The sequence below is a fragment of the Rhinolophus hipposideros genome, assembly GCF_964194185.1.
Source record: "Rhinolophus hipposideros genome assembly, chromosome: 17".
Lineage (NCBI taxonomy): Eukaryota > Metazoa > Chordata > Mammalia > Chiroptera > Rhinolophidae > Rhinolophus > Rhinolophus hipposideros.
This window is the reverse complement of record NC_138063.1, coordinates 51,603,100-51,629,774: the sequence shown is the minus strand read 5'-3', so window position 1 is coordinate 51,629,774 and position 26,675 is coordinate 51,603,100. Positions and strand designations below refer to the sequence as shown.

The following is a 26,675-nucleotide window of genomic DNA, read 5'->3' as shown; positions in this document are numbered from 1 at the left end:
CTCACAGGAAATATTCAGTGAATAAGGATTTCCTTTTCTTCATTTCTGTATATTTATACTACTTATGATGAGAGTGAAGAAAAGATAAAATGGAAGTACTTAGAACAGTGTGGCAAATTGCAAATGTTCAATAAATGCTAATTATCATGACGATTATGCAGCCATTTAAGACTAAAGTACATCTGTATGCTGATATGCATGGAAAGAGCTCCAAAATACTGTATATTGATTGAAAAAAGCCAGAATAAATTGAAGATTGTTGCCAGAGGCAGTTGGAGAGGGGGGATGGAATGGGTAAAGGAGGTCAACAGGTGCAAACTTCCAGCTATAAAATAAGTAAGTCCTGGGCATCTAATGTACAGCATGATGACTATAGTTAATAATACTGTATTGTATATTTGAAAGTTCCTAAGTAAATCTTAAAAGTTCTCATCACAAGAAAAAAACTTTGCAATTATGTGTGGTGATGGATGTTAACTAAACTTTTTATTTTTCCTTTTTTTAAGGAGGGTACAGCTCACAGTGTCCCATGTGGGGATCGAACCGGCAACCTTGGTGTTATTAGCACCATGCTCTAACCACTGACCTAACCGGCCACCCTAACTAAACTTATTGTGATGACTGTTTTGCCATATGTACAAATATCAAATCATTATGTTGTATGCCTGTATGTCTGAAACTAATATGTCAATTATACCTCAATAAAATTTTTTTTTAAATTTAATTTAAAAAGGAGAAAATATAGTAACTAACATTTTACTTCTGTCTTTCTTACTAGTCCATAGTCTTGGGTCTCTAAACTCCCTGTCTCTGTTTTCTCATCAGTAGAATGAAGATAACATTATCTACCTCATAAAGGGAGTTGTGAAAATAAAAAGAGGTAATATAATGTAAAACACCAAGGACAGTACCTGGCATATAGCAAGTTGCTATATTTGCGTTAGCTATTATTGTTTTTGAGCATGTGCTGTGTGCCATGACCATAAGAAGTGATTCTATAGAGTGAAACCCCTACACCCCACTATTTGTGTGACAGGAAGCAGCGCAAGTGTTGACATCCATGTAAACAGCGCTCCCTGTGGTTGCCTGGAGTTCCAGAACGGGCAGGCCTCCTTTTCGCATGCATGTTCTCATTGTGACAACTTGGGGACAGATGTTTCCAGAATTCAGAATTTTGTTTGAATTTTATTAAAGTAATATAGTACATCTATTACAGAACATCCAGCAAAGTCACACTTATTTGGGTAAAAAAAAATGACTATCACATCAGTTCAGGTCTCGTTTTACGGCCGAATGAGTTCGTATCAAACTTAGAAAAAAAATCTCTCCACTCACGAAGCTTTTTGGATTCCAGAATTGTGGATAAGTGTGCACATAAATTGTTTTCTGCATTTATATGGGAGGAAACTGAGGCTTAGAGAGATTAATCTGTTAAACATTCCACTGCCTAATTTCCTATAATATGACATTTGGATATTCCAACTTTACTATAAATGATACTGGGACAAACACCTTAATATGTGCATATCACTAATTAATTAAACCTGTGCTAGCCAGCTACCACATTATGAGGTCACTAGAGCAACCTATGGAGAGTTCCCACCTGGCGAGGAAATAAGGCCTCCTGCCAACAGTGAGGGAGTCAGTCAAGGCTTAAGATGCTGCAGCCCCAGCTGACATCTCAATTCAACCTATTAGAGACCCTGTTTCAGAACCACTCAGCTAAGCCATTCTCAAAATCCTGCCCACAGAAACTGTAAAATAATAGGTGTTTATTGTTTTAAGCCACTGAATTTTTTTCCCCTTTTTTCTTTTTCCAAGTCAAGTTGTTGTCCTTTCAATCTCAGTTGTGGAGGGCGCAGCTCAGCTCCAGGTCCAGTTGCTGTTTTCTAGTTGCAGGGGGCACAGCTCATCATCCCTTGCGGGAGTCAAACCGGCAACCTTGTGGTTGAGAGGACGCGCTCCAACCAACTGAGCTATCCGGGAGCTCAGCGGCAGCTCAGCTCAAAGGTGCCGTGTTCAATTTTAGTTGCAGGGGGCGCTGCCCACCATCCCTTGCGGGAGTCGAGGAATTGAACCAGCAATCTTGTGGTTGAGAGCCCAATGGCCCATGTAGGAATTGAACTGGCAACCTTTGGAGTTAGGAGCACGGAGCTCTAACCTCCTGAGCCACCAGGCCGGCCCCTAAGTCATTAAATTTTGGATGAACATGTTATGCAGTAATAGATAACATGTATATTATATATAGTACTGTGGGGACAGAGCCAGGAGAGCAGTTTCCAGGTTCTTGACCTCACATGGAAAGGTGCTGGCTCGGGTAGTAGATGGCCATCAGCTGTGACTAGATGGTGATAGGCTGTAACCAGTTAGAGATTAGCCACTAATATAATTGCCATGGCTATGCTATCAAGCGCGGATTGCGGCAAGCAAGTCAGGTTGGTTGGTTGGCAGAGAAGCGGATGCAGATTGGGGCTAGCAAGTGTGGTTAGCAAGTGTGGTTAGCAAGCGTGGATAGAGGATTGCGGATCATGTGGATCCTACTTCCTGTGTCTCACCTGGCCGCCAGTGAGACTGGGGTGAACGAAGACCCCTTGTTGGGGTACTGGCGGATGTTTGCTTTTGTGTCTGGACCAGTGTGGGGACAAAACCCCAAAAAGCAGTTTCCAGGCTCTCGGCCTCACATAGAAAGGTGCTGGCTCGGGTAGTAAATGGCCATCAACTGTGATCAGATGCCAGCAGCTGTGGCTAGTTGGCCGTCAGCTGTAACCCGTAGGCCATTGGCCACTAATATAACAGCTGTGGCTATGCTAGCAGGAAAGGAATGGGGGCTAGCAAGAAGATGGTGGTTGGCAAGCGCGGACTGCTGTTAGGCAGATTATGTAGATCCTGCTTCCTGTGTCTCCAGCCCAGCCACCAGCGAGAATATATTGGTTTGATTCCCCTATTTATGGCTCCGTGGGTGTTCCTTTTTGGCCTTACTGTGTCCTGCGCTCTTGGGCGGGGAGTGGGAGCTGAGACCCTGCACGACAAATGGTGCAGTGAGCAGGGTCCCCCGCGTGACAACCAGCCCCCAGGGAGAATATAGTGGTATGACTCCCCTATCTATGGCTTCGTTGGTATTCCTTTTTGGCCTCACCATATCCTGAGTTCTTGTGCGGGGAGCGGGAGCTGAGACCCTGCATGACAAGTACATACATATATGTATACATATAATATATATGTGTATACACATACACACACACACACATGAGCACATATACTTAATTCCTAGAAATAGAAAAACAGGATTAGTGGGTCATAGGATATGATCTTTTCAAATGCTTTAAGTACCTATTGACAGACTACTTTCTAGAAAGCTTGTACCAATTTACATGCCCATCAACGTATATGAGAGTGCCCATTTTCAGTATACCTGTCTATGCGTGACATTATTGTTTGGGTTTTTTTAATAAACACTGGAAAGGAGGGGAAAATGTAGCTTCATAGCTGTACAAGCAGCCTGTTAAACTACACATTGCTGTAGTGTGTCTCGAAACTTTATAGAAGACATTCCTGGAGATGGATACTCATGGGATTAGGATGAGGTCTCCCTCCTCTCCTAACCATCAGGCCCTGACAATCCTTACCTAAACAGAAAGTGTTCCCCAAATTGTCATATATAGGTAACCACTCCTTAGTGTTTTTCTACACATTCAGAACACTGGGTCTCTTGGTGATTGTGGGTTTTTGTTTTCGTTCTCTTGATTATGTATATGGAAAGCATATGCTTTCTCAGCACGTGTTTTGGGTAGTGTGATTCGAATGCTGAGAATATGACACTGCTTTCCTCCCTCTCCACATCCTTTCCCCCTTGTTCATCTAGGTATCAAATGAAGCTGTCACAGAAATCATAAGATCCACAAGTATGTATGACAAAGGATGTGTGCGCTGGTGGGCAGGTGGGAGTAGCTGAAATGATGAAGGAATGGGAATAAGTAACCTCACAAAATGTACTTGAGTACGTTAAGTTGGTGGTTACATTCATGAAATCCTTCTGGCATATTTAAGAAGTCAGTCTAATTCTTCATTGTTTGTCTCCATATCCCATCTCTTTGAAAAAATTTAATTCAGCAAAATATAAAGACTAATAAAACACTTTGAAAATACCAAATGCTATCATTTTGTCATATTGGCATAAGGTTTTTCTATCATGAACTAAATAAAAATAACTGATAGTTAAATGCCCTCTGTTTCCCTCCCTGATCCTGTTTACTTCCCTACCTCCCCAAAGGTAAGCACCACCATGAAGCTGATGTTTTTCCTTTTACTTCTTCCTCTATTTTTACACATATTGGTAAACAACATACATTATTGTTTTGTGTTCTTTTATCTGCTTTTGTATTTATTCAGCTTGCTTTATTCACTCAGCCGGGGCCACAGCCCTGTTGGTCAGGCTGTGGACTCCACTCATGCAGACCACTATGAGAGTGGCTCCCCTAGGAGTGTGCAGTATGGTCGCCCTGCACTTCACATTGTTTTGAGATACATGTTGATGCATGATAGATCTTGCATTCATTTTAGTTACCCTATTGTTTTCATGATGTGGGTGTGCCACCTTTTATTTATCGATTTCATTAGGAGAAGACAACGTTTTGCTATTGCACAGTGCCAGTGAACATCTTTATATCTGTCTTTATACGTACAGGTACACAAGTTTCTCTGAGGAATCACCATTCTTTATTCTGAGGTGACTGGAATTTTTTTAAAAAGTATTCTACTGTGGGGAGAGCATGTACAAAATTATTTTGCTGTGTTTCCCTGAGAATAAGACCTAGCTGGACAACTCTGGTGTGTCTTTTGGAGCAAAAATTAGTATAGGACCGGTCTTGTTTTATTATAAGACCGGGTATATAATATAATGTAGTGCCCGGTCTTGCATAATATAGGACCGGGTCTTGTGTTGAGTTTTGCTCCAAGAGACGCATTAGAGCTGATTGTCCGGCTAGATCTTATTTTCAGGGAAATGTAGTATAATTGCCTCAATAATTCTATTGGTTTGGTATAGGTTATGATCAGTGTTTTTTTGGTTGATATATGACGTCAGAAGATTAAGTTCACGAACTTGTTGCACAATGTTGCTAACATTTTTGATATCAGAGACATTATTCATGATGAATTTGTACCAACTGGATAAACAGTTAACCAAGTTTACTATTTGGAAGTGCTAAAGAGGCTGCGTGAAAAAATTAGACGACCTGAACTTTTCACCAACAATTCATGGCTCTTGCATCACGACAGTGCACCAGCTCACACGGCACTGTCTGTGAGGCAGTTTTTAGCCAGTAAACAAATAACTGTATTGGAACACCCTCCATACTCACCTGACCTGGGCCCCAATGACTTCTTCCTTTACCCAAAGATAAAGGAAGTATTGAAAGGAAGACATTTTGATGACATTCAGAACATCAAGGATAATATGACGACAGCTTTGATGGCCATTCCAGAAAAAGAATTCCAAAATTGCCTTGAAGGGTGGACTAGGTTCTGGCATCAGTGCATAGCTTCCCAAGGGGAGTACTTCGAAGGTGACCATAGTGAGATTCAGCGATGAGGTATGTAGCAATTTCTCTAGGATGAGTTCGCGAACTTAATTGTCACACCTCATATAATTCACATACCATAAAATCTATCCTTTTTTTAAGTGGACAATTCAGTGGTTTTAGTATATACACAAAGTTGTGCAACAATCTGACTCTAGGACATTTTCATCACCCCAAATGGAAACCATATACCTTTTATCAATCACTCCCATTTCCCTCCCATCCCAGTCTCTGGCAACCACTAATATAGTATTTTCTGTTTCTGTGGATTTGTCTATTCTGGACATTTTATATAAATGGACTCATGCAAAAAAAAAAAAAAGTATTCTACTGAACATTGTAGTAAGAAAAAGACAAGTTTGGTAAAACTTAAAATATTTATTAGTATGAATCAATGTGTGTTAAACCAAAAATAACAGATACAATTGGGCGACGTTGAGGCAATGCTTTACTATAGAATACAAGGTGGAAAGGTCCTAATTGTCTGCAGCGGCATCTTCTATATGCGAGAACTGGGTCCAGCCCAGACAGAAGCCCTTTATAAAAACACGAGAAAAAAGGAGTGGTTTACACAACAGAGCACTGACATTGGATCACTGGGTCTGGTTTCAACGATGATGGTTGAAAGAGTAAACTAGATAACAAACAGGTCTGAATACAGCTCAGAGATTTTTCTTTTATAAGCCAGCTCATTATTCCACTTGCCATGAGCATTACAAAGCCATGAGAAGTGGAGTCCCTATGAGGACCTCAATGAGGCATCACATGACATATTCCTTGATCTCAGAGGAAATACTTCAGTCATCCAAACCTCCCTCAGAAAATGAATTCAATTCTTATTGGGGCACAGCCCTTTTGTTGGCTAAAGGTTATAGTTTTAAGTCTTCAACCTTTCATAGTCTACAAGGTAACGTCATATTCAGCACCCTAGTGTACCATTTTCAATTATAAAATGGCAAGTCAATTATGTACCTACAAAAAAAGTTTGCACAATTCTACTGCCATCTTATGGCTTTCCACTGGGCAATAATCCCAATGACAACTTACGTCTACATTATTTAACACATAATCATGAGCCAAATTCAGCCAGTGAAATGGATTATATGTTGGCGTAACAAATATGAAAACATATTTACACATATAAACATACTGCACATGAAATAAGAAAAAAAAACAGAGAAAAAAGAGCAAATTTGGGGAAATTATGTGGACGATTCTACATCACATGAAGCTACTAGACATTTTGGAGCAACAGTAATTTCCAGGCCTTTACATACTATTACTTGCTTATAGTTCAATTATTAGGACAGGCAGAAAGTAATGTCAAGACAGAATAAAGAAAGATAAGTAAGCCTGGACAAGGCTCAAACATCTATCTGCAGAAAAGACTGTTTACATGAAGGCTTGTGTGCCCAAGTGCCACCTACTTTCTTCACCCATTGCTCCAAGTAATGATTATTATATATGTTCTCATCTGACTGGCTTGAATAGGGAAGGCAGAACAGAAAGAGAAAAGAGTGGCTTTACAGCCTCATGTATTTTTGAAATAAAACCATGGGCTTGTTCGTAGTTATCTCTTACGTGTGGATAAGACCAGACGTTTTATGAAGGACGTAACCACCAGAGATCCCGCCCAAAGCGGCGTAACTCCACTGGGCTGCATACAACTTAGCGAGGCAACCTGAAAGGCTGTCTAGAGATGAACCCAGGTTCTCATGGACAGGTGGATGAGGAAAGTTTCCAAAGTAAGCCTGCATGTCACCTGGGAAGGCCATTTCAATTTTCATCCCCAAATTTTTGAACTTTGGAAAGAGTCATAATTGCTTGGCCTGCAAGCAGAATCATGTTAGCAAGTAATGTTGATAATATGGAGAAAATCCTAAAAACCCCTGCAAAGGCCCTGCCAAGACATCTAAATGCCACTTGCTAACATTTTTTGAGGTACCTGTCTGGGAATGCTCAGAGGCACTCATGAACACAAAATAAATGTTTCCAGCCTTCACATTCTAAGATTGTCAAACTACTCTTGCAAGTTGGGTGAAGCAGTAAGAACATCAAATTGACAACATAGTCTTAAGTTAAAAAAACCTTAATCTGTGATTTCCTCCTGTTTTCTTGATTACTGTCCACATAAAGAACTATAAACTTGGCCTTGGTCTCTCAAGGACTCTTCCTTTTTATCAATGGCAGGACTCAGTGTCTATGTTTCAAGAGCACAGAGGGCACAGCCCTGACAAGACTGTGAAGCGCCAACTCGCACTGAGTTACTCAGAGTTTGAGGTCTGTAATCAGCTCACGGTCTCTCTCTTGGCTTTTATGTTCTAGGTTTTCAATAAATGTTTGCAGGCTCTTTAATGTTCGTAGCAAAGAAGGTACTGGCTGGACCACGCTGCATGATTAACCATTTCTGAGACCATTCTTTTATAGATTCTTAGCCACAACAAAAGGCACGGGTCTGAATTTCCTTTAAGAATCACCTCCCAGCATAAGCCATAATAGGAAAAACACTGCTTCTTGATTCCAAGTTTTTATGGAAGTTAGAATAGTAATAGAATTTGAATTCAGAATGGAAATAGCTTTTCTTCCTCTCCATGCCTTTTCTCCCTTTACTGCCTTTGGATTCTTATATCTTTATTAACTGAGCAGACAGGGAACTTGAAAAGGAAGGTTTTCTTAAAGCCTATTGTCAGTTAATTGGCATTCCAGAGTTAGACCCGTTATTAGCCCTAATACCTACCTCCCCAGGTTTGGCATCTTCTCACATCCTTTCTCCAATTTTGCAGTTGGGGGTCTAGAATCTTAAGATGCTGGTACTTTCCTTGGCTGGCTTTCCTGTAACCTGTTATTAATTGCTATTATTAGAAGATTGCCCTATGATATAGACTCAAAAGTCCTCCAGTTCATTCCCCACCCCCCCGCCAGACATGACACTATCACATATTCTCTTAGTAAAATAATATTCTGTGCATTAAACCTAAGAGAGTAGGGATTTATTGCCGTGGAAGTGATACATGCCAAGTGGTCTCTGGAATAATATTTACATCCTACATCTGTCATGCTTATACAGTAACTACTTAAATGACTCTTCCAAACTAGACCTCCCAATCCCCAAATTACATGCAATACTTTTAGTCAGATTTGGCTTGTTTGTTTATAAATGACCAAAACTTAGGAAAATGTTGATCAAGTAAAAGTCAGAGATGTACACAACAGTTTCTGATACACCTTTTTCCACTTCTGTAACAGCTCAAGTCTACAGCTTGAGTGATGATCCAATCATATTCTACTGAAAGGTAAATTAAATGAAATTAAATTAACCTTTCAGTGAAGGCTGGTTAGGTAACAAAAGCAATGGCACTGAAGAAGTTACTGGAATTTGGCTAGGGAACACAGGAAATCAGAATGGACACCACTTTAAAATCTCACACAAAATAAGCTAGTAAGATTTTTGTGCAAATTGAGACTATTTTTAAGTTTTTAACAAAAACTCAACTATACTTATTACCTAACTCCATTCCCTCCCGTGTGCATTTCATGCATGAAAGGCGATGTGGTGGATTTTTCCAGAGTTTCCTCAAATCCTTTTCCAAGGACATTTCCTGTCCCATTCCCTGCAGGTCTTCCAGAATGCCAAGCCAGAGTGCCACTTCTCTCTAATTGAGGTGCTAGACCACCGAGAACGGGGGTCCTTCAGCAGTGCATGGGGAGGTGGCTCTGGCTTCTTCAAGTACAGCGGGGTTGTGGCCCCGGTCAGCAGCACCGACGGCTGGCTTGCGTGGTTTGCTTCCCAAGTTTGATTGCTCCATTGTTACCATTTTCATGGGGGTCCAAAGGTGGGATCTGGCGACCTGGAACAAAAAGGAGACGGAGTTTGAGTTTCTTTTTACCAGTCGACACCACATACAGATTGTGACTGTGGCTCAACAGCTCCACTCTACGGAAAGTAGAGGGGCTTCAGGAGTAACTCTTTTCCTTTCTCCTTTCTTTCCTTTGTCGCTCTGCTGAATGAAGTCAAACTCATGTTTAGGAAGTTAAGGAAAAGTAAAATCAGCTTTCTGATAACAAAGATTTCCTTAGATTTGGAACCTCTTGCTTCTGAGTAAGAGGGGGAAATTCTCATCCACCTTCTCAGTATAGACATCAGTCCACGGTTCCTCCCCAGCCTTCCCACAGATGTACCCCACTGCAATGAGTTGCTCCATGGCACCCGGCTTTCCACAATAACAGTGAGTACTCATTTTTTCTGCCTCTTAACATAGAACTGGATTGGGACAAATTGTAATCTTCCTGACAGTATCGTTTATTAACACTCAGCTCCCCACCCTTCACCTTGCCAGTACACTTAGAGCATTAGCTAAAAAGCCCTAAGAGACTCTCTTCACAGAAAACAGTATTTTAACGTCATCCACAAGTAATCTTATTAATTTAATTTTTAAAAATTATTCCAGAACGTCTGTAAATACATACAAAGCAGGAATTTAAAAAGGCAATGGAGGGGGATAGTGAGGTGGTAGCTAAAGGATGTGGGGGTTTCATTTTTAGAAAATAAAGATAGTCTAAAACTGACTGTGCTTATGATGGTTGTACATATCTGTGACTATCCTAAAATCCATTAAATAGTACACTTCAAATGGATGAAATGTATGGTACATGAGTTTTAAAATATGTATTGCTATTGAGATATAATTGACATATATAACATCATGTAAGTTTAAGGTGTACAACCTGTTGATTTGATACATTTATATATTGCACTATGATCACTACTGTAGCAGGAGCGCACACCTCTATGATGTCAAATAATTATCATTTCTTTTTTGTTGTGGGAACAATTAAGATCTAGTCTCTTGGCAACTTTGAAGTTTATAATACAGGACTGTTATCTGTAATCACGTATGTGAGTTTTATCTCAATAAAGTTGTCCTTTAAAAAGGCAATAGAATCTGGAAATCACAAATATTTGTTTAGAACCTCACAATTTTCAAAGTTTTTCACAGGCACTATCCTCACTTAACCCTGTGAAGTTATGGAATGGCCATTATCATCACCATTTTAGTTTGCCTCAGAGACCTTAGGTTAGGTCCTGAAGGTCAAATCAGTAATTAGTGGCACAGGTAGTTCTTTGATTGTACCCTACATCTTGATTTTTCTGATGGACCCCAAAGCCTGTGTTCTTCCCACTCTATCACATTAGCTCTCTATGCTACTTTTCTATCCCCCATGAAAAAGGCATGAAGCTAGCTCTAAAATAAGGATTTTTTTATCAGCTAATTAGCATATCGGTTCACTACATAACCAGCAATTAGAAATGGAAGGGAAATAGTTCTAAAGACTAAGTCCTTCAATGCAAGTGGATGTTACCAAAGGACCATAAAGAGAGTCAAAATGCCCTGATAAAGGTGCATTTCCACAAAGGGCAGAAATAGTTCATTTCAAAGGTATCAATGCACTGTGTAGATTGGGTGGTGTGGCCAATCACCAAAGCTCAAACATAAAAATTAAGGTCATTGGCAATTATACAAAAATTCATCTGATTATGGAGCAGATGGGAAGGTTGTAATAATTTCTGCAGCTATTGCTTTGCCATTTCATATTGCCAACAAAGCTACACAAAGCTTTTGCGGGTCATTCTTGAAAAAGTTCACTCCTAATCCAGAAGCAAATGAGACCGTAGGTATGTGTTTTCCTCTTCTGAACATGCTGTGCTCTTTTATTAATTATAATTAAAAACAAAAAAACCCAAAATGCTTCTTCTACTTTGTAGTCTTAAATCACAAGTAGAGGGGAAAGTTCCCAATGACTATCAAGACTCTGATTTATTTAGGTCAGATCTTGCCAGTCAAGTGTTACTCCTTGAAAGAAAGTGATAAAGTGCTGGGTTTTGGAGGGATGATAGTGTCAGGTCATATCATGATTTAAGTTACTCAAATTAATAATATTTCAGGTGCCTCCTGAGTGTGTATAGGGACTTTTGCTTTTGCATCTGAAATATTTTTGGACACAAATTATAATTCTGATTAGTGCAAGCTATTGCCCTAGTTAACTAAGACAAGCATTGTTTACTAATCAGTATTTTGGGCAACATCGAAATCAGTATCTCTACTAACATCAACTTCAAGCTATTCTTACGTTGTTAACTGTAACTTTAGTTACAAAACAGCATTAGGCTTTTAGCCCTCCTATACATGGCTTATTCTACATGCCTCATGTCATAATAAACTTTTTCCTGTGAGAAGTACCCCAAATACAGAAAAAGTGTATACATAAGATATTCATTACAGTCACAGAAGTGGGTGAAAATCCGAAAACAAGGAACATACAAAAAACAAAATGGTAATGCTGGGGCAGCCCCATCATCAGCACCCTTCCCTGCTCTCCCCTCCTTCCTCCCTCATTCCTGCCTCTCACTTCTCTCCTAAGACAGTGTCTGGGATGCAAGATTAAGTAAGACCTCAGTCATGCCTCAAGGAGACTCCCCTCTTACTCATTTTAAACTGTTTTTGAATCAGTTGTTGAATCTGGCTTCTTAGAGTCACCCGGTTCTATTTATCTTCAGAATATTCAAAATCTCATGTATTAGAACAAAATACTTCTAAAAACAGAATTACTAGTTTCCTCAGATTTCATTTTGCTCATCTGGTAGAAAGAGTTTTGAAATCTGAAAGTCAGTATTCCAGTTAAGAGAACTCAGTCAAGTTACTTAATATCTCCAAGATTTCCTTTCCTCAGCTATAAAAAGAATATGGGAAAGTAACTTGACAACTACTATACAATACAGATATATGGCTATTACTGAGATGACAAAAACTAATGACAGTGAACAGAGTTACGGTTCTGGGCACAGCTCACACGGAGTTTGCATGGAGAGAAACCCCTGTCCAGTGGCTCACCAGGGTCAATACTCAGGGTTCAGTTACTAGGATTGGGACCCACCCTGCCTCAACCTGGGAGGCCTCACACACAGTCCAACTTCAAACCATGAGAAGAAAGTAAGTGCTTCCACTTTAAGGCAGAAAGAGAAGAAAGGGTCATAACAATGAGGCAAGCACCTTAAAAAGAGAAGGAAGCAAACAGTACTGTGAAAACACAAGAGCTCAGGATCTTGTGGCCTGAATGATTTGGAACTTATTGAAAGGTTAAATGTACTTAGACAAAAGAATAGTTCTGGAAAATGGCCACAGTGTTTTGTACCAAGGTGATCACCTTGGAACACTGTTTAATCAGTATTAATTTCACAGGGCATAGAGTAGGACAAAAATGTATATACAAAAACTGAAAAGGCTCTGAGCATCGTCTGCATGTTTCCACTCTTACAAAATGTCCTCTGAGTACGCAATCTCCGTAACAAGTCATCCTTGAGTATAAATCCTAGGCTTGGGTGTTTATTTTAATAAGGTTTGGATTGTGTAAGATTCTGTTTGGGAAAAGTTAAGACTCTTTTTTGAAGTTCAGTTTTCCTGAAAAGTTGACAGCTGAGAGACAAAGCAGGTTTTATAAATGATTCCTCAGGAATGCAGTATGTGAAAAAACAAAGTCCAAGTCTATAAATTTTAACATGGCTCTAGACTGCAGGCTGTAATGCTTTTACACAACAAAGTAAAACAGAATGCTTAGCTGCTGCTGGTCTTTCTTTGTGTGATGGACCAGTCATTTCCTGCATGAACTTAAAGTCCTCCCTGATCGTTTTTTTTTGTTGTTTACATTCTTCTCTCCTTTTATTTCAGTTCCAATATTTACTTGGCTAACTATCTTTTATTGCGTGTTAGTGGTGCTGGTAGTTGCTGTGTAACTTATATTTCCTGATCCTGATTTTCTGAATCGTTCATATTAGTAAATTGACCAAACTTATTAGGACTTGACAGTATTTACTCTTGATAATGAACTTCAAGCCTCTCCATTTAGACAGGGAGTCTTTACGGAACACTGCATTCATGGCTCACAATCATGGAACATTACCCTAAGAATACAGAATGGGGGCAGGTGGAAACATGCGTGACACTTGAGGTCACTCACTGTTATGTCCTCTTATTGCTGTAAAGAGGACAATACTGGAATTATTAGATGACCTTGGATATTGGCACAGAGTCTGGACATGAGGAATGAGAACATTCCATATAGGACCAGAAAAGCGTAGGAAACAAGAAGTGAATTCAATCAGAAGGCTTGCTGAAAGTCCAGTTCAGGGAAAATGAGAGCCTTAATTTGGGTGCAGTTGAGGGAAGTAGAAAACAAAGACGGAAAGAGCACTGCAGAAAGACACTTGGCAACTGTGACAACTGATTGCATGTAGAAAGGTGAAGAGAAAAACAAAAAACAACACCTAAAGCTAAATGTCTAGGGAGCTGAAGGAAGGTGGTGCACCAACAAAGAGGTAAGTAAGGGGGAAGCTCACCAGTGGCTGTTAGTCCGAAATGCCAAATATCTTCAACATGGAGGGCTTAACTAACTCTAACATCATTAGGCTTTCTTATCATTCAAAGACATCTCCCCCACCCTTCCTTTTTCTTTCAAATTAACAGGCTATTTTTTTGGGAGCAGTTCTAAGTTTATAAAAAAAAATTGAACATAAAGTATAGAGAATTCCCATCTACTACTCTCCTCACTCTCAATTTCCCTACTAACATCTTGCATTAAGTATGGAACATTTATTCCAATTGATGAGACATTATTGATCATTATTATTAACTAACGTCCACAATTTACTTTAGGGTTCACTCTTAGTGTTGAACATTCTATGGATTTTGGTAAATGTATAATGACATGTACCTACCATTACAGTATTACACAGAATAGTTTCACTGCCCTAAATATCCTCTATGTTCCACCTATTACTCTCTCTCTCCCCATCTCCAAGCCCTTGGCAACCACTGATCTTACTGTCTCCATAGTTTTGCGTTTTCCAGAATGTCATATAGAAGGAATCCTACAGTATGTAACCTTTTTGGATTGTCTTTTTTCACTTAGTAATATGCATTTAAGGTTCTTCCATGTGTTTTTTGTGATCTGATAGCACATTTGTTTTTAATCACTGGATAATATTCCATTGTATATATCTCTTTAATTATTTATTTTAATATTTAAAAATTATAAGACACAAAATAACATAAGCCAGAAAGGAAAAAAATCTAACAAATTAGACTTCATCAAAATTAAAAACTTCTGCTCTTCCAAACTCATTGTCAAGCAAATGAAAAGACAAACCACAGCCTGGAAAAAAAATTTGAAAAACAAACACCTGATAAAGAATATACATCCAAAATACATAAATAATCTTTAGAACTTAACAATAAGAAGACAAACAACTAAATACAAAACAGGTTAAATTTGAACAGACACTTCACCAAAGAAGATACAAGGATTACAGCTAAGCAAATGAAAAGACACTTACCATTATTAGTCATTAGGATGATGTTCATTAAAACCACAAGCAGATACTACTGTACTCCCATTAGAATGGTTACAATTTTATCAACTGACCATACCAAGTGTTGACAAGGACGTGGAGCAATTGGAGCACTCCTACGTTGGTGGTAGGAACGTAAAAGGCTAAAACCACTTTGGAAATCATTTTGGCAGTCTCTTAAAAGGTTAAACATTACCTACCAGATAGGCCAGCCATTCCACCCCTAGGTATTTATGTACCCATACAAAACTTGTACATGAATGCTCATAGCAATCTTACTTGTAATTTCCAAAAGCTAAAAACAACCCAAATATTAGGTGAATGGATTAACAAATTGTGGCTTATGCATGCAGTAGGAAACCACTTAGCAATAAAATGGAACTCAGCAAAATTTACATTTTAAACTCTGTAGGACAAGTGATCTACTTTCTTGAATAAAGAAATTGCATGAGGGAAATACAGAGAAAGATGGAGAGGAAACCTATTGCTTAAGAGAGGCTTAAATGACATGCGAGGTATGATCACAAAATACGGTGAATGTTTAAATTTTTAAAAATTATTACAGTAAAAGACACATTGCCATTAATCCACCTCAAAATACTTCCCCTCGCTTCAAACACACTTATCCCATCGTTCTTGCCACTTTCAGAAGCAGTTCTGGAGGTCCTCTTTTGTAAGTGTCTTTAGTTGCACTGTCATGGCTGCTTCAATGTCCTGAATCTGTTCAAAACTTTTATCTTTCATGGTCATTTTGACTTTGGGGAAGAGCCAGAAGTCGCACAGTGACAGATCTGGTGAATAAGGTGGATGAGGACAAACCATAATGTTTTTATTTGACAGAAATTGCTGTACCAGAAGCGGTATTTGACATTGAGCGTTGTCATGATGGAGGATGAAACCGTTTGCCCATTTCTCCGGCCGTTTTCTATGCACATCATTTCTTAAATGCTTGTAAAGACATTCACAAATGTCTCCAGAACTGCTTCAGAAAGTGATAAGAATGATGGGATAAGTGTGTTTGAAGCGAGGGAAAGTATTTTGAGGGGGATTAATGGCAATGTGTCTTTTACTGTAATTTTTTTTATTTAAACGTTCATAGTATTTTTTGATCATACCTCAAATCAACTAATCGCACATGAAACTTAATTTGCTTACTGATTCCAACAATTGGACTGAAATGTAACATGCAAACAAAAACACATTTATGACAATTATGAACTATTTGGAAATTTGAACACTGAATATTTGATATTAATATAATAGCATTAAGACTATTAATGTGATAATGTAATTGTTATTATATTAAAAAAGGTTATATACTGATATATACGGATGAAATGTCTGGGATTCCTTTCAAAATAATACAGGCAGAAGGGTGTCAGGGAGTGTGAGGTAGAGATGAAACCAGCTTGGTTGGTTATGAGTACATGATGGTTTATTATATTACTTGGTTTACTGGTGTATATGTTTAAATGTTTCCAGAATAAAGTCTTTTTTTCTAAGTTCCCTGGAATGTCACCACCATGAAACAACCATTGTTAACATTTTAATGTGCATGGATCTTTCCAATCTTTACCCAGAAGCATATATTATTTACTATTATATATTATATGGTTCACAATTTATGAAATCAGGATATAATACAAACAGTTTAACTTTTGCTTCACACTGAACAATGTACCTTTCTTATGTCAGCAAATAATAGCTACCTTTATTTGACAGCTGCTACAGTATTATGAAATTTGCAAACGTTTTGTTTTTAAATTTCTTTAATCTGCTCTAAACCAAAAGTAACTACCTAAGGAATTTCAAAAGTACAGTGGACTTAAAATAGCTAACACTGTGCAAGAAATGATTACAGAACAAGACATGATTACTGCCTATGAGTCTTCACTTCCTCTCCCTCATATTAACATCCTATTCTAATTTTTCCAAATCAATATGCTTGTATCTCTAATTATATTCACTTTAAAAAACAAGTATTTCTCACCTAATTCTCAAACTAACAACAAATAAACAATAAACCTAGTTCAATGTCTCCAGGTGTGATTTTCAGAAGAAAGCCTGCTGTTCTTTTCTTTACATTCTGCATTCAAATTCAGTGGAGCAAAAGCACAGCTGTCTGGCCGAGGTCCCACCCCAGTCCGGACATTTTTCTGGTGAGCTTGCAGCAGCACCTCTTTTAGCCCTCAGGGAGAGTTAAAAAACATTAAAAAGGTATTTGAGTTAATAATTAAAATTTACAAACCAAAGCTTGTGTTCCTCACACTCCAGAATCCAGCCTGCCAGGCTCAGTATCAATCCAGCCCCAAGAAAACTTGCTCCTGTGCCAATCTTCCTCATTCCAGGAAAGGAAATGCTGGGAGTGCGTCTCAGTGTCACTTTTCCTTGTTTCCCATTCCCAACCCAATACTCAGTGTTATTGGTTCTATTTCCCAAATTTCTGAAATTCATGTCCACTTCTTTCTACCCTAGTAATCCTCTCTCCTAGATTACTGCAACAGCATCCTAACTGGGTGAACCTTTTCCAAGCTTTTCTCCTCCCAAACATTCTCCAGGGTGATCTTTTGGTCAATGTAAATTGGATAAACCACATTCATGCTTAAAACACTTGAGTAGCTTCTAGTTGCATTCAAAATATCACCCCCTGCTTCCCATTACAAGGCCAAGCAAGGACAGGGCTCAGTCTCTAAGCTCACCTCCCACTGCTGCCCCTGAGCCCCCACCTTGCAGCCTATCACCTTCCTTTCTCTTCCTTAAATGCATCAACCACTTCCTTCCTCAGGAACTCAGCTCTTGGTGTTCATCGGCTTGACAGCCCTTCCTGAGCACTTTGGCCAACTTCTCTTCTCAATTTTCATGTCCAGTTTAAAACCATTTACTTGGGGAGATCTTCTCACTTAATCTAAAGTCCCCACCTGTCAATATTCCCCACAGTCCCTGTTCTTTTGCTTGGTAGCATTTATTACAATGTGTAATTATACACCTATTTGACCTTGTGCCCACAGCCTGTTTCCCCACTTGACCATCTGTTTGTTTTGTTCCCGGTGCCTAGCATGGCACCTGACCCACAAAAGAGCACAGGATATATTTGTTGAATACATGAAAGAAGAGATACTAGGCCTATCCAACTGGCTGATACTATGCAAACTTAAGTTCCCATAGAAAAGCGACTACATTTTTTATCTAGAGAACCCTCTGAAATATTATCTCCTGCAATATCATGAAATAAGGTTGAAGATCCAAATTCGAAACTTTTAATTTGGCACTATCCTATCTACTAGTCTCAGCTTTAGGGTAAATACGACAGAATAAGATCTACTCTCAGAGAACTTAGTCTCACAAGAGAATAGGTGTATACCCGAAACACTTGGAGAATCATTTAAACCAGAGAATATGTTCAAATGTCAAAATGATGCAGGAGAACCTAAGTAACCTCATTGGTGAGAGTTGGGGCAGATAAAGACTTCATGAAGGGAAAAGATTTGAATTGGACCTTGAGGGAATTAAAGCTTGCAGGGAAGAAAGGAGGAGCATCTCATATAGGGCCCGAGAGAGCAAATGTATGAAGGAAGGAACAAAGGCAAAGCATGTTGAAGACCACAGGCTGACATTAGGTCTCTTTACCTTGCCTTTCAAGTTACGATTACAGAGACAGGAAGAGAGAATAGTTTCATAAGGAAGACCATCAGGATTTTTGGTTTTGATTTTTAACACTGTAATAAGTAAACAGCAGAATATTATTTGTGTTTTCCTACACCAATTTAAAAACTGAAATGTATAACAATTTTCTTGGCCAAGAATTCTTCTTATATCTTAACTCAAAGAGGAAACTTTTAATGTTCAATGGTATAAGAACCCAAGAAAGAAAAATGAACAACGCTGGGTGGAAATGCATGGAAGAGAATTAGCCCCAGGCCATGGGGTAAAGTAGGTCCGAAACTGTGATTTACAAAAGGGGGCCTGGAGGAATGCCAATCCCAGGACAATGCATTATGTGAGGACTGTGCACATACCACCCAAAACTGGGCAGCACTTAAATCCTTTCCAGGGTAACTTCAGTCTTTGAAAATAGATAATATTTTGGTAAACAATTTCCAGTTAGAAAATATATTAACTCATGTTCAGAAAACACAGTTGATTCATTTCTGGTTTATGAACACTCAGGGAATGTAAAAGAGAAACATTTGTCTCTTCATCCAAGTCAATATGAATTAATTTTATTTAAGCACACCTTTTTAAAAGGGCTTTTATTCTCACTGCTCATTCTTGTTTTTTTATTGCATCTTTTTTCCTGGGCACGTTTGCCTCTGGAACATTGTTTTGGGGAGCATAGGTGTCAGCAATATCTCATTCTATTTTGAGCTCAGGGAGAACCATGTTTAATACAAGCAGAAATAGGCAAAAGGAGAATAAATGAAATGTCTGCTGCAATATATTTAGGTGTACTGTGTTTTAAGTTAACCTGTAATTAGGCTACAACACCCCCTTCTGAGGAAATTCACCTGGAGGAATAAAGAGGCCGGGAAAGCACCAGCACTTATATGACGAAGAGAGGTTTGCCTTGCTGTATATTTACAAGCTTCTTTGCTAAGGCACTTACAACAAAAGTATAATGAAACAGAAACAAACTGATGTTTATTTGACATAGAAGATGAGGTGACACACGTAGTCTACGGCTTCTATAGGAATTAATTATTTGAAACCATAATCACCCAGTGCTTTAAATAAAACACTTGTTTTTTCTTAAATGAACAGATCACTAGGATCTCAAAGGCCCCATCCCTTTGAGCTATGAAGACCTCATATGCATGAAGGGATTTATAGTGACTGGACCAAAGAAATACCTTTCAAGTTAAGATATGAATTCTTACTGCTTAGGTTTGTTTTCTTCTTTGAGGTCCTTATTTCATTTTTTAATTTTAATAATGACTTACATACACCTCAGAAAATCTCCTAGCTTGTGCAGAAATCTCAAGTTGAATTTCAGGTAGTATAATGGAATGCTGCGCTTCTTTCGCTGAGCACTGCTGTTTGCACTGTCTGCCTTCTAAGGGCTAATGCAGAAGAGAGAGTTCTAGAAAATACAAGTAGCTGCACAAAGGAAAGGTTGAATGCCACAGTCATCAGCAGCTATCTAGCTTCATTAATTAAAAGCATTAATAAAAAAAATTCAATAGCTGTACAATTAGCCTAATCTACCAGAAAGCCAAATGCCAACACAAAAGAATGAGTTTGATCTAAGGAAATATGAGGTTAATGGAATGAGTTCAAGCCAAACCCTCTCAGATGTCATCCAGAGTTACACAGCTGTGGAGAGCAGCTGAGCAGTTTCCTCACAGCAGAGCACTGTACCCATGGCTCATTTTGGGGAAGGAGCTAGAGTCTGGGGATATGGGGTTTCCAATGTAAAATTATAGTCTTAGCATTCTAGAGTGCAACCACTCAGGTCAGTGAGCTTGGAGAACACCATTCTGTTGAGAGCGTGAAATGATGGCAAGAGAACGAATCCTTCTGAAAGAGGCAGGAAGGGAAGGTGGTGTAGACCCAATGGACAAGGAGGGCCAGGCTATGCAGGGCTTGGCTGTATTCTTTTGTGCATTTCTGTATTGTGCAAGTAACGCAGTCAGAGTTCCCCATCTCCAGTGAATTCTCTGTCAAGCCAAAAGAAACAAACAAAACATTCCCTGCTGTGGGCTCTCAGAGTCTGAAGTAATGAACCAAAACCAGTTAAAAGGAAATCAAATCTGTTCTGGGAAGCGACGGCCCCTCTGACTTTGAGAGCACCGCCAACAATGACCTCAGAGAGATCAAACTATCAGTTTTCCTTCTGGAATTCCCTTCTGGAACTGTCTGGAGCCAAGATATTTGAGAATAACTGCCAACTGGTCAGGAGTTCAATTTTTTCTAAGGTGACTGCCCCAGGACTTTGAGACCCAGCATCTCACTAAACACATACCTCTTGCAAAGTCCCCGATTATACTCTGAAATTGTCTCCGGACAGTTTTCCAAGACAACTATCAGCTTTTGGGTAAAGGTTATTCATGGGGAACCAGCATAAAGAAAGGGAAGTATACCATTGCCCAGAAGTGTAGATGAAGAAGGGAGCCAATACCATCCATTAATTAGGTGATCAGAAATGAGGAAAATCTTTATAAATCGACTCTCCACCCGATTCCCAATTTTAGGCCATGTGGGACACTACTTTTGTGGGCAATCATTGGGCAAAAGTACTAAAAGTTTCTCATTTCATTTGACTAGTCATTCGGTTTAATGGGTGACTTCAGTTTTCTGTAACTTCTCACTATTTCATTTCTTCTCCCCTCAACATACTAACATATGAGGAGAAGCAGAGTTTGCCACCCCAAAACATGCCTTTTGGGATATGGATTATTTTAAGCTGGTTATTCTTAAGAAAAGAAAGACTCAGGACAAACCTTTGACCTTCCCCCTATCTACCTAAAAGAATTTAGATAGAGGACCTGCTCCAGGAGGAAAGTTATCATCATGCATAACAATAATTTAACAGGAACTAGTGTGTGACAGACCAGAGGTAGAGGGATAGGGGAGAGAGGAGGAACCTAGCAAGCCCTGTTTGATTAAAGTCCTTTCTGTGTCCCATTGTTAAAGATGGCCCAGCAAACATTTATTTACCAAACATTTGCTTTTCTATCTCCATGTGAATTGCCTTTTGAAGGCCCAAACCACAACCACCCCTTCTCCTTGGCTCAAGATGGCAAAGAAGCCTCCATTGCCAGATCTTTGGGTCCCACATTCTTATTGATGCCATATACATGCCCATAATAAATTTTGTCATTTTCTCCTACTAATGTGTCTCATATCAATTTGATTATTAGTCCAGACAGAAAATTTAGAAGGGTAGAAGGAAAATTAATTTTTCTACCCGCACACATAAACTACTATAGAATATATAATTTTCTAATTAAAATAAATTTTATTTTATAACAGAGTTACTTCATTTTGATTCACAAAACAGAATTGCCAGGTTAAAGCACAGAATTATGGAAATTTAGAATTGGGAGGCACAATATAGGTCAGTAGTGACAACGGTATACTTGTAGGTTTTATATCCACAGCATCAAACAAATTCACACAGAGAAAAAGTTCTACTTCAGAGCTCTACGATTTCATCCTTTGACTCTCAGAGGCATAAAAATGTAAGCTAAGCTAAAAACACAATTTCAGGTACTTACTGATTCCTTGAAAGAGCTCTTCGATATTAATAGCATTTTTTGCACTTGTTTCAACCACGATGGCACCTATGGATTCAGCATATTCCTTCGCATCCTTCAAGGGAACCTCCCTGGAAAAGAAGTCAAACCCAGATAGAAATGAATATGACTGCTTATTTGTAAAATATAACTAACCCCAACAGACCAAACAAAAAACTTATCTGGAAATAGTTCCTTTATTTTCCTGTAGAATATCAACTCCATTGCTCAGCAAGCACTGAAAACTTAGTATGGATGAGACTTTTTAAAGTTTAAAACCTGGTCTCTGGCATCATGGAGACAAGATGTGCATAAATAAAATATTGTCCTGGTCCCACAGAAGAAAAGAATTCCAGAACAGTAGGAAAAATCATTATGAGTATGGCATTATATATTCCAGCTTTCAGAGTTAGGGTTGATTTCAAATATTTTTCCCCATGAGGAAAAAAATATTTTTTTTAATTGTGTGTTTGTGTGCGTGTGCAAGTGTGCACATATGTTTCTATAAGACTTTCCATATGTCATCTTTGACAAATCAGGTAAAATATGTGACATGATCTGAAAGTTTGGAAATGAACATATAGCAAGAATAGCTATGTTATAGCTAGAATAGCTATGATGCAGTATGACATATTTGGACTTTGACCCTTAACAGGCTGGTCCTGCAAAGGTTTTAGGACATAAACTCTATTTAAATGAACATTCTAAAAAGACATTTATTGATCTACTTTTAATGTAAAGATACTATGGTGGATCCAAAGACTAAAAAGTCAGTTCCTATGCTCCAAAAGTTTATCTATTCAACAAATATTCATTAAGCAGCTATTGTATGCCAGTCTTTTTGTAGGTGCTAGAGAAAACACTAGTCCTTGCCTTCTGGAATCTACATTTGAGAGCAAAGGCAAACGCATCCACAGTTACTCTAATCCACAACAGTGTAACATTTGCAATAAGTAGATAACAAAGGCACTAGCACAGTGCTTCAGGAGTAGAGGGGTAGAAAGCAATGCATTTTGATCAGTGGAACCCAAGAAGATGCCTCGGAGGTCATCTAAAGTGTAAGGTAAGGAGAACAGAGGAGAATTGTGATGCAAATTCTCCGAACAGCCTGACAAAGCCCACGGTACAAGAGTGCCTTCATCCCCAGAGAGAATATTAAAAGTCGATTCTGCACCTCAACACTGCCTTGTGTGTAATGGTGGATTTACAAATGAATGATATGGTGTCTGAGAGAGGGTCCAGCAGAAATCGTGGCAGATGGGCAGGAAAGCACCTGGTGGCCAACAGAAAACAGTGACAGGGTCAGCTCCACATTCTAGGAAAACACAGTACACAAAATGGACTAGCGTGGGGCTGTGAGGAGAAGAATCTGGAAGCTCCTCTAATGCTGAGGGCGAGAGAGAACACAACGCTGCACTAGGAGGGCTACAGGAGAAGAAAAACGGGAGAATAGAAAATCACAACTGGGAGGGGGGAAATGAAGAGGCTTTCTCCACCTCCCCATCTCCTTCCCTTTCTTCTGCCTACTCCACATTCCTCAGGAATGGTTACAACGGGTTTATAAAAGTACTGGGAAAATTCTACCACAGCATTTAAATTCTTTATGTACCCCAAATTATATAAGAGGAGGATTTTTCAGGTACTAACTGGAAAAGAGCCTAACTAGAGCCTACCGTATTAAAGACAGCTGGCCCAGGATTCCACGCCAGATGAGAGTCCTAAACCATGTCAGCGGGAATCTGTACTTCACAGTCTCTCTTACCAAAGACATACTAGGAAAAAGTATGCTCTTGAATCTACTCTCTTTATTGTTTCTAACAGACAAGCCCCAGCCTCTCACAGGTATTAAAAAAAAAAAAAAAAAAAGCTCAACTTTTTTGGTGGTGATTAATTTTACACTTGAAACATTCCAGAAAAGGGTTTTTCTATGTTCAGTTTGGCATGCTACCTCATTAAAAAATTTTTTTTTGTGGCAGTCTTTGTCAAATTACAAATAGAGAAGGGTGGGGGTGCATCTGGTAATCAAGGAAGCTTCAGAGATCCCTCAAGTGAGAGAAGATTACACATACAGTTAAACGCTTCCTTAGATCCCCTCTCATCAGTTCCATTGTGGGACAAAAAGGAGTAGAATAGGTTTTGCCAGGATTAAGGTGAGAACAGTCATAACACAATACAAAATATCCATGCTGAGGATAACAGTAAACTAGGATGGGCTAATTATCTCAGTCTACAATTCTGGGCCTTGAAATGGAGAGATAAGAAAAGTGTGTCCTCAGACTTCTCGTTAGATAAATGACTTGCTCAAGATGACAGAGAAATTAGGGTGGAGGCAGGGTCGAACCCAAGGCCTTGGCTCTGCCTAGTTTGCTCCCGTCAGGCCTTGACAACACAGCCACCCAGCTGGCACCAATACTCTAGAGGCTATTCTTTCAATCTTTATAGACAAAGAATAATATATGGGTTCAAAATATCCTCAAACTGAAGTCAGGGGTGGAGGATGGGCAGGGGCATATTCCACCCTCCTGAAGAACAGTTCTTACTCTAAGGGTCTGGAGGGCCAGTGAAAATCTCTCTGACATGAACTGAGATTAGAAGGACCAACCACTGTGGTTTGCCAAAATACATGTCCACTGCTATGGTATAATAAGAAATATGTATTTGGTTTTGGTCCCTGGTTCTTTGCACAGAGCTCCTAAAACGCAAAAACGCATCCTGAGTGATAGGTGTGTCATCAAGAGTCCCATTAGACCACACCTGAGTTTCTGATACGGAGGGACCCCTAGATAGCTTCAGGATGGGGGCTGGTCCCCTAAGGAACCAACCACAGGATTAGAGGGCTGGAATTTTCAGCCCTACTCCCCAACCTTTGGGGAAGGGGGATGGGGCTGGAGACTTAATCAATTGTGATTAAGTAATGAAGCCTCAATAAACACTCCTCAACACAGGCTTAGAGAGCTTCAGGTTGGTGAGCACATGGAGGTGCCGGGAGGGGAGCCTGCACACAGAGGGCATGGAAGCCCCACACCCCTGTCCACTTACCTTGCTGTATGCATCTCTCCCGTCTGGCTGGCCCTGAGTTGTACCCTTTACAGAAAAACTGTAACCATAAGACTAGTGTTTTCCTGAGTTCTGTGAGTCTATTCTAGTGAATTAAACCTGAGGGGTGAGGGGTTATGGGAACCCTCAAATTTGTAACTGTAGGGCAGAAGTGAGGTAACGGGAATACTCGAGACTTACAGCTGTCATCTGAAGTAGGGGAACAGTTTTGTGGGACTGAGTCCTTAATTTGTGGGGTCTGTGTTAATTCAGGGTAGTTGGCGTTGGAATTTAATTGAATTGCAGGACACCCAATTAGTATCACAAAATTGCAGTTGGAATGAATGGTGCAACTACAATCTGAAAAAAGAGCCTTAGAAAGATAAAATGTACTTCCTCAGGGCCTCTTGCAAACATGTAAAATAAGAACCTGGAAAGTCCTCGGGCTGCACTGCAAGAAAGTCCCACTGTACAGACCTGTGAGGCTAGAAGGCTGCCATCATTGGCCTCTGTAATGATGACTGCATGAGACTACGGCATCTAATGACTTTCGTTCAGTTTTTTCAACAACTATTTATCAAGTGCCTGCCATAAGCAGTGCCTAGGCATTGAAACAGGGAAATTGAAACTTGCCAAGGTATAAACACACAGTCAATTTTGATGGGAAAGACTATTTTTAGACTTTCTAGACTAAACTATGTACAGAAAGTCAGGACTCCCAGAAATCATCCAGAAGAGTTATTGCGACCTAGCCAGGAACCGGAGACTTGGATTTATTCTCTCTTCACCCGCTTCACCCAGTCCCCTATGCTCCTCCCACTGCTGTTCCTTCACCCTCTCAGGAGCTGATCATATTCTGTCTGACCCTTAATGTCCAGCTTTAACCCAGGGTTTCTTTCTTGACTATCTGAAGTTCTACCCCCAACTCAAGCAGTGGGGACTGGCCAGCTACAGGGAGGTCAAGTGGTCAGGATGGAAGGTGGGATTCAGGGCCGGGGCTGGATTCCCTCTGGAGTCAATGGGAGACATAAAGGGCAGGAGAAGTGGGGAAAGCTGGAGACCACAGGAGAGGCGACAGTCCCCTTACCAGGGAAACACTGCCTTCAATGGACCAGATAATAGACCAGAGTCAGGGTCAGAGTGAAAGCAATGCTAGTCAGGATCAGGGAGGGGTGACTGCCTCTAATTGGATGCTGTGAAGGAAGGCATTTTATGGACTCACTTGTGCATGACATGTGCTTACAGGCTCAGAGGGCCAGAGAGGCTACCTTTTCTCTTCTATATCTAGACACATCTCCCTGTTGAGCTAGCTGATTGCTGGTCATCACTACTTGAAGAGTAAATGGGTTTTCACAAATGTAATTTGTTACACCCTGTTAACTGCCTTTCCACACAAATCATCCACTCCTCCCCATAAAACCTGCT

At 39.6% G+C, this 26,675-nt stretch overlaps 1 protein-coding gene across 6 annotated transcripts in view; it reads right to left on the bottom strand.

The window, feature by feature from the left end:
• Window positions 1-5,940: 5,940 nt before the first annotated feature.
• RAB31 (RAB31, member RAS oncogene family) overlaps window positions 5,941-26,675 on the bottom strand; it is a 122,432-nt gene continuing 101,697 nt past the window's right edge. For 3 of the 6 annotated variants that reach the window (XR_013995300.1, XM_081079041.1, XM_081079042.1), the window contains 2 exons: window positions 22,197-22,306; window positions 5,941-9,427 (listed from right to left, as the gene is read on the bottom strand). Coding sequence is in view for 2 of the 6 variants with exons in the window: in XM_081079041.1 (XP_080935167.1) it covers window positions 9,330-9,427; window positions 22,197-22,306 (208 nt within the window). In the remaining 4 variants the exon portion in view is untranslated. The remainder of the gene's footprint in view (window positions 9,428-22,196; window positions 22,307-26,675) is intronic. The other 3 variants (XR_013995303.1, XR_013995301.1, XR_013995302.1) reach the window with 3 other exon arrangements.